At 39.9% G+C, this 15,706-nt stretch overlaps 2 protein-coding genes across 4 annotated transcripts; both read left to right on the forward strand.

The window, feature by feature from the left end:
- Positions 1-560: 560 nt before the first annotated feature.
- pdhb (pyruvate dehydrogenase E1 subunit beta) lies at positions 561-5,974 on the forward strand. The gene is made up of 10 exons (XM_077226026.1): positions 561-684; positions 781-840; positions 2,662-2,769; positions 3,134-3,196; positions 3,286-3,321; positions 3,398-3,683; positions 3,764-3,874; positions 4,741-4,832; positions 5,065-5,206; positions 5,511-5,974. Exons 1-10 carry the CDS (start codon positions 649-651, stop codon positions 5,654-5,656), a joined length of 1,080 nt encoding a protein of 359 aa, XP_077082141.1. The 5' UTR covers positions 561-648; the 3' UTR covers positions 5,657-5,974.
- A 265-nt stretch (positions 5,975-6,239) lies between these two features.
- kctd6a (potassium channel tetramerization domain containing 6a) lies at positions 6,240-10,360 on the forward strand. 3 transcript variants are annotated; one of them, XM_077226027.1, is made up of 3 exons: positions 6,240-6,519; positions 6,861-6,968; positions 8,844-10,360. In XM_077226027.1, the coding sequence occupies exons 2-3, from the start codon at positions 6,942-6,944 to the stop codon at positions 9,528-9,530; spliced, it is 714 nt and encodes a 237-aa protein (XP_077082142.1). In that variant the 5' UTR covers positions 6,240-6,519; positions 6,861-6,941; the 3' UTR covers positions 9,531-10,360. The 3 variants fall into 3 exon arrangements, with proteins under 3 accessions (XP_077082142.1, XP_077082143.1, XP_077082144.1); XM_077226028.1 differs by having other exon boundaries at positions 6,240-6,400; XM_077226029.1 differs by lacking the exons at positions 6,240-6,519; positions 6,861-6,968 and adding an exon at positions 7,570-8,191.
- Positions 10,361-15,706: the final 5,346 nt, after the last annotated feature.

Here is a 15,706-nt window from a genome sequence, read left to right on the forward strand (position 1 = left end):
CCCCGAACTGTTTATTTATTAACTGTTTATTGTAACACTGTCATTGAAAATATTGCCGATACTTTTTCTCATAATATATTATTTAATATATATGTGCAGATCTCATGTGATTTATAATTATATTGTAAATATAATAAAAAAAAATGTCAATATTTTACCTATAATAGTTACTAGTTTGTAATGATCATATTAACAATATTTTTTAGAATGTTACATTATATTTCAAACATTGTTTTAATGTAATTTAATACAATAATGTGTAATATCCCCCAAAAAAATTTACCCATAAAATTATTTATCCCATATTGTGGACATCTGGCAACTATTACAACTTTATTCTTTTTTCAGCATGACTATGTCCTATGTTTCAACATACATGACTACTGCGTGATTTTATCCTCTTTAAAAAAAAAAAAGTAGTAAAGCAATTGATTTCGAAATAATCGATTTTTGTTTTCTAAAAAAAGATTTTTCTCTTGCCCTTGGACGCCCAATGACAGCCTGAATCAAGCTTCCGTTGATGTCATAAGTCAGCTACACTGATTGGTCGCTGTCACTGTGTTTCCTGTTCTGATTTCACAACCCGCTTTCTGATTGGCCGAAGCCGCTGGCATGACAGCCCCGCCTCCAGACAGAGGACAGTGAAACATGGCGTCTCTGAGGTGTTTTCTGCGCTCGGGGAAGGTATTTATGAGGAAATATGGAATCTTAGCAACGTATTACGTTTGTATTTATAAGAGGACAGTTGTAAGACTGATATTGGCTGTGTTTGTTTCTCAGAATGCCGTTTCTGCTGCTTTGCGGAGGGAGTTTCACAGGACTCAGCCGGCTGCGGTGCAGGTCAGTGATGCTGCTGCTTCTCTCACCTTCAACAGATGCTGTGTCACAGTAAACACAAAACCGCGAAGAAGAGGCTTTAAAATGTGTTGATTATTAGTACGTTTGGTCAATCGATTAATGGTGACTGTTAAGAATACTAAGAATTAAGAATACTGTTAAGAACATGTCAAGAATACTAACAAAAAAACCATGGCAGCAGCATGTTTTGGGTGTGTATTACGCTGTATTTTGAACATTTAGCATATTTTAATGGAAATTCTTTGCTAATCTATCATGGTAATGTCCGTTTTTTCCTTGTGTACCATGGTAAAGTCATGTTTTTTTTATATATAATGTACTATCACTACCATGGTAATACCTTGGTGTTTTGTACATTTGACATGTTTTGATTGACACTCCTTGCAAATATACCATGGTAGTACCATAGTTTTTCTATGTACCATGGTAAAGCCATATTTTATATATATATATATATATATATATATATATATATATATATGTGTGTGTGTGTGTGTGTGTGTGTGTGTGTGTGTGTGTGTGTGTGTGTGTGTGTGTACCAATGCAAAACCTTGGTGTTTTACTCATTTACCATGTTTTAATGGACATTCTTTGGTAATTGAACATGGTAATGCTATAGGTTTTCCATATTTATCATGCTAAAGCCATGTTTTTTTTGTTTTTTTTAATCATATGAAAACTATGAATACTGTTTTGTATATTTACATAGTTTTTTTTATTACATACACATAGGGGTATTGTTTTATAGGAATTGTATAATAACATGAATTATTTTTTTTTACTTTTACGATGATTTATGGACATCTACCACACTTTTTGCAATGTACCATGGTGTTACTATTTATTTAATTTTTTGACATACTATGGTATTACCATGCTTTTCTTTACAGTACTTTGGAGTACCATGTAAATCTCATGATAGTGCAATACAATATTTAATCAGAGTCATGTTTTATATCAAAATTCTATGCTATTACCATCTAATAAATGTTTAATATTGCATTATATTGTTTGAAAACATTCTGTTGTGCCTTTTGTAATTAATACACTTGATTATTTTGTAAATTATTTTAAAACTGTCATGGACATATTTAACATACTTCTCATAATTTAGTGTTTAATAGGCATGTACAGATCTTGTGGTTACACTGTAAATATTGTTAATAAGAAATTGTAGTTAATGTTAATTTATATTAATTATTCATTGCCAATTATTTTACAACAATTATAATTAATAACTGATATTTCAGATCATGTTGTCAGCATAATTAAATAGATTTGCATTTATCTGATATTTATTTTAACCTTATTGACCCTATTTGATGGCATAACATGACAAGCTAAACCTAGTAAAACTGGTCAGGTCACATTTTTCACCATTAATGAAACTACGTCATTCTTATATCTTATTTTTTAACAGTGAAGCAACTGATATAGAAATCATTGATTTTGGTTTCTATAAAAAGATTCTTCTCTTGCCCTTGGACACCATTGTTTTTCTGTATGTACCATGGGAAAGCTTTTAATGAACTTTTTTTATTTTTTATTGGCTTGTATCATAGGAAAGCCATTTTTTTTTTTGTTTATGCACATTGTATTTTGACATGTACACTGTTATGTTATGTTTTATGGGAATTTGATTGTGTTTTGTTTTTGTATATGCCACGGTGGTACCATGTAAAACTCATAGTAAATTAATACGATAATTCAGAACCATGTTTTACCATGTGAAATATGTACAATTACTGCATTTTTTTGTCGGAAAAAGTTCTGTATGCATTAACACACTCTTGATTTTCGCAGGTAACGGTCCGAGATGCTCTCAACCAGGCCATGGATGAGGAGCTGGAGAGGGATGAGCGGGTTTTCCTCCTTGGAGAGGAAGTCGCACAGTATGACGGCGCATATAAGGTGAAATAAGATGAAAATATTTGGCTATCAATAGCGCCAAAGCATCGTATCACCGATTGGATCACAAGTGGACGACGCAACATACAGGTGTAAACGGGGTCGGAATTGTTTTGAGCTTGTCTACTTTCAACCACTTCCAGAAGTATTAAAAAAATTAATCCTTTAGTTTGAAAGATCTGAAAAACCCATAAATTTACGCGCCCATAGACCCTCCCCTCGAAGAAATCACGACTAAAGTAGACAAAAGAGACGCCAGGTTTAAACGAGAATGTGTCTTCCTCGTCTACTTGTGATCCGATCGACCAAAACGCATCTTAATACCAGGTGTAAACAGGGCCTTAAAGTGACTTGTATTGGGTTGCAGGTTAGTAGAGGCCTTTGGAAGAAGTACGGAGACAAACGCATCATTGACACACCTATTACAGAGGTGAGAATGATGACATACTTGTGCGAAAATCGTTTTCGTGTTTTCTTAATTTATTGTTTAATGAATATTTTTCTCCTTTATCCATGCAGATGGGTTTTGCTGGCATCGCCGTTGGTGCTGCCATGGTGAGTTTTTCCTGAGACGATTATAAATGAATCTAAAAGCCGCATTCCCAAACTAACCAACTACATCCTCTTTCAGGCGGGTTTGAGGCCAATTTGCGAGTTCATGACTTTCAACTTCTCCATGCAAGCCATCGACCAGGTCATCAACTCGGCTGCTAAGACGTACTACATGTCTGCTGGCTTTCAGTCTGTCCCGATCGTGTTCCGCGGACCCAACGGCGCTTCGGCTGGCGTGGCGGCTCAGCATTCCCAGTGCTTTGCCGCCTGGTACGGACACTGTCCCGGTCTGAAGGTGGTCAGTCCCTGGAGCGCTGAAGACGCCAAGGGCCTTCTGAAATCAGCCATCCGAGACGACAACCCTGGTGAGTTCCTCGCACAATGAGACTGATGTTCAGGATGTACAGTAGATGTCGCTCTGACTGTCACATCGTGTCTCTTTCAGTGGTGTTTTTGGAGAATGAGCTGATGTACGGCGTGGCATTTGACATGTCCGAAGAATCTCAGTCGAAAGACTTCCTCATCCCTATTGGAAAAGCAAAGGTTGAAAGACCAGGTGGGTTTATATGATATGAAAGAAAAAAAACACATACACACGAGATGAGTAATTGTATCACATATACTCTTTCACAACTAAAGTGGACCAAAAGAGAAATATGAAATAAATTTGTCAGCATTTGAATATTTACTGATAGTTTAATAATATTTTTATATTTAATTTAATATCATAAAATGTTATTGAATAAAATGTAATATAAACTTATTGTTATTATTATTAAAAATAGAGATTGTAACTACTGTCACAACTAAAGTTGACCAAAAGAGAAATAATTCATAAATGTGTCAATATTTTAATATATTATAATAATATTTTACACATTTATTAATTATTTCTCTTTTATTAATTATTTCTCTTTTGGTTCACTTTAGTTGTGACAGGGTAATTACCATCTCTATTTTTAATAATAATAACAATAACTTTATATTAATATTATTCATAAAATAAAATATTAATGAATAATAATAGCAACACATTTATATTCATATTATTCAATAATATTTCATTTTTATAATATTAAATATTTTCAGTGAATATTAAAATATTGAGATTAAAATATTGTTTTGGTCCACTTCAGTTGTGACAGGATAATTTACATATAATAATAATATCACATTTATATTATTATTATTAAATATAAATGAATTACCCTGTCACAACTAAAGAGACATATTTTAAATTGTTGAATATCAATGTATAATTTATATTTACATTTTCTTACTCTAATATTTCTAATAGTATGTATCTTTTTCTATCCCTTGAAAAATCTATAAGTGCCACTGTTAATCGCTCTTATTTGAACAACAATCAATCACAACTTTAGAGTCATTGCTCATCATATTAATATTGATGGTCTGCTGTAGGAAATCACATCACTGTGGTGTCTCATTCCCGGATGGTCACCCTGTGTCTCGACGCTGCCGCTGTCTTGGCCAAGGAGGGTATCGAATGTGAGGTATGACATCATCCTTTCAGCCTGGAATGGTTTAAACACCATTTCCTCACATTTGATTGATTCAATATACACAATAATGTTTGTTTTTTGGGCAGTCATGTAAATTGTAATGAAAGAAATTATACAAAAATCACACGCCAAAAAAAAGACATTTTTAATTTGCTCACATTTAACATTAATTTCTATAAGCTTATTGAATAGCAGTTTGAAGTGTCTGTGTTTTCGTCTGTAGGTGATCAACATGCGCACCATCCGGCCTCTCGACACAGAAACCATTGAAACGAGCATAATGAAAACCAATCATCTCATCACCGTGGAAGGCGGCTGGCCTCAGTTTGGAGTCGGGGCGGAGGTTCTCGCCCGGATCATGGAGGGTAAATATAACATTAATGCTCATTTGAAGTCAGATGCTATGTTCAAAATGAAATACTAGCGCACTACTTGCTATATTTTGCTCCGAATGTATTGTATAAGGTTTCATTTTATATTTTAGAATGCAATAAAATGTTGTGCTATATTGTTGTCACATGACCTCACGATGTTGCATAATTACTTGTAACTACATTAACTACATATTATGTTCTTTCAAAACTGATCAGGAGTATGTCATTCCAAACACACCCAGAGTTGTGTGTTCTTCAACACGTAGATTTATTGTTTTTTCTTTTTTAATTCAAGGTCCTGCCTTCAATTTCCTCGACGCCCCTGCGGTCCGAGTCACAGGTGTAGATATTCCAATGCCGTACGCCAAGATTTTGGAGGACAACAGCATACCACAAATCAAGGACATCATCTTCTCCATCAAAAAGACTTTGAACGTTTAACATATCTCCATTTCAGGACACATTAAATATTAAATACATGTTCCCTCCAATTTCTGCATCAATGTTTGAGGAATAGGACATTCTTTTTCATCTTTCTGTTACAAGGCGGTTCCGTCATTGGCGCTATATTACAATAATTTTCTCATTTCAACTCTATAATGAGGTTGTGTCATGACAGTGAGGTTTATTATGGCTATAAACAACCAACCATATGTATTATGCTGTAAATTCTACTGTAAGCTAAAATAAACCTTTATCACGATGGGTTGTAAGAATGATTGTGAAGTCCTCATAAACAAATAAATGGTTAGAATTTTAGATTTAAGTTTTGGGTTTAATTTTGTGGAATGTTTAAGTAACAAAGATGTAGGCCTTGCCCTATATAATAAAAATGAACAACTGGGGAAGAAATGCATAAATATTGAGTACTGGTACATTACACTTTTCAGGACCATATTGAACTTGCACTGGAACAGTTCTGCTGACTGAAGTGTTTTGGATGATGATCTGAATGTAAAGAAAGGTCGGGTGAGTGTGTGTGTGTGTGTGTGTGTGGGCGGGGCTTCTGTCGTGGGTCTGTCCTATCCGCTAATCCCACACTGATGTCTCTGTTCTGTTCTCTGTGACTCCACAACATAAACATTAATTTTATTTTACAGCTTTTACTCGAGCGGAACGAGTCGCTTTTGAACAGAAGGGTTTCAAAATGCTCCTGTATTTTGGAAAAGTCACGAAAAACCACACGTAAGCAAAGTAACGTTAACGTTATCCTAGTTTAAACCCCTTGTCCTCCATATTCCTGATGCTTGGGACGAAAGGAAACAACTGATGTACATCGGACGAGGAGACTTAAATCCTAAAATGTAACGTATTTTCAACGAGATAATATGAAACTGAGCATTTGTATTAATTTAATGCGGTCGATTGTAGATTATATATTTGTCTTATAATATCTTGTATAATTTAATACGGTTTTATTGCAGCCGCTATAAATTAAACACGTTCTGCATCTCGTAATTTAGTTAATATTGATAAGGTCGCTGTTTTTCGTAGCTGATTTATATGATATCGTGTTTATATCTGAGACTTTGTTGTGGTGCTGGGATGCAGGGAGGTTTTCCTCCCTATACTGCGTCATTTATTTCACGACACCTGCACCTGTATGCTGTCTAAAATGAAATATAAGAACTATATATGTCTTTAGTTTTAGTGAAGTTTTTATACCCCATAAAGACTGCAGAGCGTCATTCGTCACCACCAGCATTGAAGAGGAACAGTTGGACACATGGAGAATGGAGACTGGGCACACATGGTAAATATAAACGACGTATAGAATAACGCAGCGGTTCTCACCGCTCCCATGTAAAAAGAGCCCACTCCTATATTATTATTCTGTAAGCATTTTCAGTTAATATTTTCATGTTCCCTGTTCTAGCGTTAATATATGGTTGGGATGCTTTGCTATGCAGTTCTAGAGTGTTTTGCATTGTTGCTAGGGTGTTGCTATGGTGTTGGTGGCGATGCCATTGTTTACTGAAACAATGTAAACAATATGCAAAACAAGAAATATTTTAAAATATATATATATATTCTGATGCTCTTTGCTATCATGCAGTTGCAAGACTCATTGCTATGGTTTTCCGGCTGGTTGCTAAGCTGTTATGGTTAGTGATGGCGTTTTCGAAGCGCTTAGTGATCGAAGCTTCGAAACATCTGTGAATCATTTGATTCGAACCAGTGATTCAGAGTGCGTATCAAACTTCCAAAGCCGTGTGATTTCAGTAAAAAAAAAAATGAACAGTTGTTTTTAAAAATCTCTTGGTCTGAATTGGTCTGATTGACCGAATTATCCAATTTGTTTGTAAAAGTTGTTTTAATGCTTGTTTAAACTGAGTATCCGCTGTATTTACACTGTTCTGACCAACAGGGGTCACCAGCGTGTCACTTTTCGAGCACTTTGAAACAGGGAATCATTTTACAAAGCAATTGGTTCAATTGATTCAAAGTTTACAAATCTTTGTTTCTCCCATCACTTGCTAGGGTGTTCTGGGTATTTGCTAGGCAGTTGACTGAGCATTACTAAATGGATGCTTACTGCCCTAAGAACAAGATCTCCAGTGGCTCAAAAAGGAAAAGAAACATGCTTTGAGGGTCAGCCATTTTGTCTTATCCCAATGGTCCATTTTGTCTGAGACCAAGGTTTTATGAAGAACAGGGTTGAATCTGAAAACATCTCGTGTTTTTTTACCATACTACTTGTGTGAAGCTCAGTACCATACTATAGTTACCATAGAAACCACTGTTCCTAAGGGTTTTGACAATGCAGCTCAATACAGCAAATGTTGTTTTCAAGCCTTATAGGTCAACCTGCTTTACAAGAAAAACCAAGCTGGGTGAAGTTTTGCTGGGGACCAGCATGGATTTGATGGTCCACCAACTAGAACAGAACCAAATCAATGGATCTGCATGGCCATTTGTGTTGGTCTAAGTTGGTCTTTTCATATCAGTTCAAAAACCAAATGACATTCTCAGCAGGTACAACATACATCTTTTAATACTTTGAAAATGTAAAATGTATGTTCTTCTTTGTTATAGATAATGGATACAGTTACCCTAAACGCTGTTTAGGCTGGTTGCTAAGCTGTTGGTCAGTGGTTTACTAGGGTGTTCTGGGTAGTTGCTAGACAGCTACAAAGGTGTTACTAACAAATGCTTACCACCTTAAGAACAGGATCTCCAATGGCTCAAAAAAGAAAAGAAACCAAGCTTTGAGGGTCAGCCATTTTGTCTTATCCCAGTGGTCCATTTTGTCTGAGATCAAGGTTTTAAGAGGAACAGGGTTGAATTCAAACCACAATCCATACTTCCTGAAGCTCAATTTACCAAACAGTAGTTTTGGTAGTAACTGATGTTCCTAATGGTTTTGTCAGTGCAGTTGAAACCAAGAAAGACCAAGCCGGTTTAATGTTTGCTGGAAAACAGCATGCGTTTGATGGTCCACCAACAAGAGCAACACCAAATCAATGGCTATGCATGGCAATTCATCTTGGACTAAACTTGTGTGTTCAGCAGGGAATGGTTGATTGTCTGTTGTATCAGTTCAAGTACCATCTTGACATTCTCAGAAGGTACAAAATGTATCTTTAATGCTTTGAACATCTACTATTTATGTTCTTCTTTGTTGTAGATAATGGATACAGTTACCCTAAATGTTGGTGGCCATTTGTACACCACATCGCTGTCCACCCTACAGCGTTTTCCAGACTCTATGTTGGGCGCCATGTTCCGAGGCGATTTTCCCACCACACGAGATGCCCAGGGCAACTATTTCATAGATCGAGACGGTCCACTATTCCGTTACGTCTTGAACTTTTTACGAACATCAAAATTGACTCTACCATGTGACTTCAAAGAAACAGAGCTCCTCCGGAAGGAAGCGGACTTCTACCAGATAGAACCTTTGATCCAGTGTTTAGGTGACACTAAACCTCTCTACCCGATGGACACCTTTGAGCAAGTGGTGGAACTGTCAAGTACTCGTAAGCTCTCCAAGTACTCGAACCCGGTGGCAGTCATCATCACCCAACTCACCATCACCACCAAAGTTCACGCACTGCTTGAAGGCATCTCCAACAGCTTCACCAGATGGAATAAACATATGATGGACACCAGAGACTTTCAAGTGTCCTTTACCTTTGGACCATGTGACTACCACCAGGAGGTGTCGCTTCGTGTGCATCTGGTGGAGTACATCTCCAAGCAAGGCTTCACTATTCGCAACACGCGAGTTCATCACATGAGTGAACGCGCCAATGAAAACACGGTTGAACATCATTGGACTTTCTGTAGAGTTGCGCAGAAGGTTGAGGACTGATTGATGATGCATTCGTGTCTTGTCGAACATTACTGTAATTGCAATAACTTTTAGATTGCCAATTGAGCAATCACAAGTTTAATGAAGACGTGAACATTTTTTTTATACTAGTTGCGACTCAAAATTAAGGCAATTTCGAAATTACTTGAGCACACCACATCAACACTGCAGTTCCTGGTTGAGATAACTAACAATAAACACAATGAAAATGTTTTCTGTAGTACGCAATTCATGCGAACTAGTCCTATTGTGTTTTATGTGTCTTCCCACCCACTTCAGAAGTTTATGGACAAAAGGAACCTGAACAATTTGTGTTTTTCGTTTCTACAAGTACAGTGTACCTCGTTTAGGCAAAAGTAACCTTAATTCCTTCCTAAATTGTCACGTCTCCAAATCTATGTATACAACTCTTAAAATTTAACATATATTGCATCAGTGTTAAATTTACAGTATTCAATTTCTATTTACAATATTTCTGCAGATATTTTGTCCTGTGATTGAGTCTATAAACTGTAAATGGTTTGCATGATTCTGTGGTATCTACACTATTGGTATTTAGACATATTTCCTCCCTTGAGATACAGAAAAATGATTTGTACTTGCATGCCACCCTCTTAATACCTCTTATGGACAGCTTCTGGACCAGGTCAAATTTTGGAGTCCCAACGTCCCATTTTATTTAAGTCTTTAAATGCATGCAAGACTCAGGCTAGCATCACTGAAGCTGATAGCATCTTTTAAATGGTTTGAAAACCCAGATTAAATTGAAAGAGTTCATTCATGTGTGTAAAGAATTGGACCTACACATTAAAAACAGTAGTTTCATCATACATTGTGTGTTTCTGTTTGGTAGTAGATGTCTTCGTATAACATTTCACTGAAGAACATTTTGTTTTTATTTATGAAATTTTAATGTAAGTGAATTTTGGTGCCACTCTTTCAAATGCAATAACTTTAATAACTGGATTATGTCTGATTTTGAAATATTAGATTTTGCTGTTTTTGTGGGGTTGATGGGAGTGGCTTTTACCTTCTTTAATGTTAAGATTGACAAAAGTCTTTTACAAGGTGTTGATCTTATATGCGTATCATTAATTTTTTAGTAAATAGGTTATCTATTTTTACATTGAAGTATATAAGTCATAATTCGGAATTTTTTTATATGTTTCTTCGTGAATTTAGCATTTAAAGCTGCAGTAGGGAGTTTTGAGAAAATGTTGACTTGGCCTGAAAATTTGAACAAGCACAACTTACAGGTCCCACCCCCTTGCTCTCTGCTACGCTACAGCCCTCCCTCCACAGCTCCTCCCCCACAGCTCGTCCCTCCACAGCTCCTCCCCCACAGCTCCTCCCTCCACAGCTCCTCCCCCACAGCGGAGCCTGCCGTAAACGCGCAGGCTAGTAAACAGGACCACCGATGACGGCGGATTATAAACAGTTATGGAACATTCACTAATAGGGACGAAACATCAACAATATGCTTTACATTGACTATGGCCTGCCCATACCTTGACTACAAACTTGGTCCTCAAATCATTATGTATTTTGCAATACATGTAACTTTATAAGGTTGCACTCTTTCTATAAGTTATAGCTACTTAGATAACGTTAAAGGATTTGTCATAAAGATGGAAGGAGAACCCAGGCGCAGACAGCAGATGACACTCAAATGATTTATTTTGGACCAAAACAGAAAACAAAACCCACGAGGGGGTAAAACAGGACTGGAGCAGAGTATAACAAGACTAAGACACGATGACAAACAAAGACTCTGACTTGACAGGAAACAAACTCACAATACTGATTAAACAGGTCTTCAGACAATATACTCACAGGGATTAACACGCAAAGTTAGACAATGTACCGACACAGGACAGCAAACACAAGGGGATTAAATAGGGAGACACTAATGACAAAGACAGGTGAAGCTGACTAGACAAGGACAGGTGAAACTGACTAGACAATAATGACGAGACGAGGATAACAAGGGGGCGGGTTGACGTGATGAGACAACACAAGCACATGGCTCAAAACACAAGACTATGTGCTTGCACACAAAACATGATTCAGAATCATGACAGAACCCCCACCTTAAGGAGCGGCTACCAGACGCTCCTCAAGGGGACATCAAACACGGGACATGACAGACTGAGACATCGACACAAACCAACAAAACATGACAAATAACAGTAATGGCAAACACGAAAACACAACAACCGGGTTAGGATGAAACATTAAAAATAAAAAACAAGGAAGAGGTGGTGGAGGAAACACAGAGTTCATGGGGGGTGGTCCAGGGTGAATGGGTGTGCTGGGGGTCTTAGGTCCACGGGATGAGGATGGGGAACGAGGAATCCGGGCTGGCTTGGAGGGGGACACACGAGGGGGGGACTTGGACAAAACATTACGGGGTTTAGTGGCGACAGGGAAAACAGTCCGGGAACTAGTGGTGACAGGGACAAACGGGGAAACAGTCCGGGGACTAGTGGTAACAGGGACAAACGGGGAAACAGTCCCGGGGCTGGTGGAGACAGGGACGAACAGAGAAACAGTCCGGGGGCTGGTGGAGACAGGGACGAACGGAGAAACAGTCCGGGGGCTGGTGGAGACAGGGACGAACGGAGAAACAGTCCGGGAATTAGTGGAGACAGACTGGGATACTGCTTCAGTGGTAGCAGCAACAGATTCAGAGACAGAGGGTGAGGAAACGGGACTCCTGACGGGGGACATAGCAGGCGAAGGGGCAGGACTGGGTGCAGCGATCACAGCGGCAGGCTCGGGGGCTGGAGACAAGACAGGACAAACAGGGACTTCGAGGATTTTAGCTAGACAAGACAAATAATCAGAGAGGGTCTTGGCAGCAAGGAAGATGGGCATCTCCTGACGAGCAGAAACCGATTTCAGAACCTCTTTTGCGGCTAGATCGGCCGCAAGTCTCTCAGTAGATTCTGGGACGGCGCTAGCTGGAGCGGGCTCATGGACGGCGCTAGCTGGAGCGGGCTCATGGACGGCCCTAGCTGGAGCGGGCTCATGGACGGCCCTAGCTGGAGCGGGCTCATGGACGGCCCTAGCTGGAGCGGGCTCATGGACGGCCCTAGCTGGAGCGGGCTCATGGACGGCGCTTGCCGGAGCGGGCTCATGGACGGCGCTTGCTGGAGCGGGCTCATGGACGGCGCTTGCTGGAGCGGGCTCATGGACGGCGCTTGCTGGAGCGGGCTCATGGACGGCGCTTGAAGTAGCGGGCTCAATGACGGCGCTTGAAGTAGCGGGCTCTGGGGCAGCGATCGCGGACTCAGGGGGAGACAGAGACGGAGGACAAGAGGCTCCCTTCCTCCTCTTCTTCCTTCTGGGTCGCGGAGCTGAGTCCGTAGCCAGGCTTGAGACCGGTAAGGGGGGCGAAGAGGGAGACGAAGCAGGTGCTGGCGACTCCACCGCAGGCAAGGGGGATTCCGTGGAGGACGACTCAGACGCTGACTCCCACGACAAACGTCTTCCACGCTTTCCACGGGGGCTGACGGACACGGGTGATGGATCGGAAGTCAGGGTGGAAGATGCTTGGTCCTCCTGTGTCACGACGGCTAACATGCGACCCTCAGGGATGACTGGAAGTGTGGCAGGAGGTGAAAAACCAGGGGGACCTGGCTGCTCCTTCCGAGACAAGTAGTCCACCATGTTGCGAAACGAACGGCGGACCAAACTCTCTCGTTCAGCAAGGGGAGGGAGGACTTTGAGACCCGCGACGAGGTAGCGGTTGACCAGGGTCTCCGGCAGGAAGAACCTCCTCTCCTCAACAACCTGGGCGTACCTCTTCAGGGTCAACTCACCCTGGGGAGGGAAAGGAAGCTTGCCATTGGAACTGTCAGAGATAGCCACGCGCCACCACAGTTCCGGGTCAGAAGGCTGAAGATCAGCGGAGAAGGACTGAACGTCTGCTGGGTTCTTTTCGGGTCGGTACATTCTGTCATAAAGATGGAAGGAGAACCCAGGCGCAGACAGCAGATGACACTCAAATGATTTATTTTGGACCAAAACAGAAAACAAAACCCACGAGGGGGTAAAACAGGACTGGAGCAGAGTATAACAAGACTAAGACACGATGACAAACAAAGACTCTGACTTGACAGGAAACAAACTCACAATACTGATTAAACAGGTCTTCAGACAATATACTCACAGGGATTAACACGCAAAGTTAGACAATGTACCGACACAGGACAGCAAACACAAGGGGATTAAATAGGGAGACACTAATGACAAAGACAGGTGAAGCTGACTAGACAAGGACAGGTGAAACTGACTAGACAATAATGACGAGACGAGGATAACAAGGGGGCGGGTTGACGTGACGAGACAACACAAGCACATGGCTCAAAACACAAGACCATGTGCTTGCACACAAAACATGATTCTGTCATGATCCTGCCTCAAGACTAGAGAAAATCAAGGACACGAGGGCAGAATCATGACAGGATTAGCTCAGTTTAAAAAAAACTTTTGCTGATAATTTACTCACCCCCATGTCATCCAAGATGTCCATGTCTTTCTTTCTTCAGTCGAAAAGAAATTAAGTTTTTTGATGAAAACATTCCAGGCTTTTTCTCCATATAATGGACTTCAATAGGACACAAACATTTCGAGGACCAAATGACAGTTTCAGCGAAGCTTCAAAGGGTTTTAAACGATACCAGACGATGAATAAGGGTCTTATCTAGTGAAACGATCGGTCATTTCAAAAATAAATAAAAAACTTTAAGTTTTATAAGCACGAATGCTCGCCTTGCTCTGTTCTGTGATGCACGTTCATGATCCTGTTCGAACTCGTTCATCCAAGTGAACAAATCTTTTTTCGAGTCATTCGTTCGTTGAATGAACGAAATGACTCCAAAAAAGACTCGTTCAAAATGAACAAATCTTTTTGATTCGTTCATTTGGATGAACGCGTTTGAACAGGAGAGTCACGAACGACGGTACGCGCTCGCGCTGTGCAAGAGAGGGGTGATCAGCGCGTACACGAGCGTGATTGACACTTCTAAGACATTCCTCCTGGCTCTGATTGGTTGTTTCTGACCGGGAGCGGTGTATTTCTGCAAATGGCAGTAGGACCACAGGGAGGAGCCAGAGGAGCTTGATATTTTTCACAGATTGTCTGTCTCATATTCTACTTTCAGGACATAATGAGAGTTTTAACAAATATTTGTTTACAAAAGCTACCTACTGGAGCTTTAAATCTGCAGTGTGTATTTCTGTGCCACTAGTGGCGCCAAATGTAATTGCAGTCTTTTTGACCGGTGTTACATAGCAACACTGACTCAACCAATGATGCATGTTCAAGGCGGGGGCTACATGTTTGTCCAACCAATGATAGGCAAACTTGTTTAAAAACAGGTGTGTTCGACTTGAAGCGGCACTGCGCAGACCAATCTGTGTATGACATAAAAGTACAGCGAGAGCAATTTGAAAGCATACAGAGCCATCTGCTCTCTAATCGCTCTTGAGCGTACTGCAGTTTTAGCATTGAAACTTTTCAACAGTATCAGTAGTTAAAGGGATAGTTCACCTAAAAATGAAAACTCAGTCATCATTTACTCACCCTCATCTCGTTCCAAACCTGTATGAGTTTCTTTCTTCTGTTGAATACAATAAGATGATATTTTGAATAATGTTGGTAACCAGACAGTTGAGGGTAGCCATTGACTGTCATAGTATTTTTTTCCAATGAAAGCCAATGGCTACGGTCAACTGTCTGGTAAACAACATTCTTCAAAATATCTTCTTTTGTTCTTATAGTTGGGGGCCTTAAGCACATTTTCAGGCAAATTCATCTAAAAGCACCAAATTTTGCACAGATGTAGCTCAGGTCATACCGAAATGAATCAGCTAGGGCGCCGGAATCAGCGACCCTCGGAGCCAAGATGGCAGCCAAATCCAATATGGCCTCTGCCCGAAAAGGGTTCCGGCTATAACTTTTGAACCACATGAGTTACAAATACAAACTTGATATGTTTTTCAGCTTAATTGATCATGGGAAACACATAGGAATGTTTATACTTAAGACCCAGTATATCTGGACCCCTTGATCCTCCAATTCCAATATGGCCTCTGTCCAAAAAAGCAGTTTGGGCTGTTGTATGGGGCCTTACACCCCATTGTTCACGCAAATTCATCTACAAGCACCA

The sequence above is a fragment of the Siphateles boraxobius genome, unplaced genomic scaffold, assembly GCF_051911475.1.
Source record: "Siphateles boraxobius isolate OS27281-9 unplaced genomic scaffold, OSU_SipBor_1 13, whole genome shotgun sequence".
Lineage (NCBI taxonomy): Eukaryota > Metazoa > Chordata > Actinopteri > Cypriniformes > Leuciscidae > Siphateles > Siphateles boraxobius.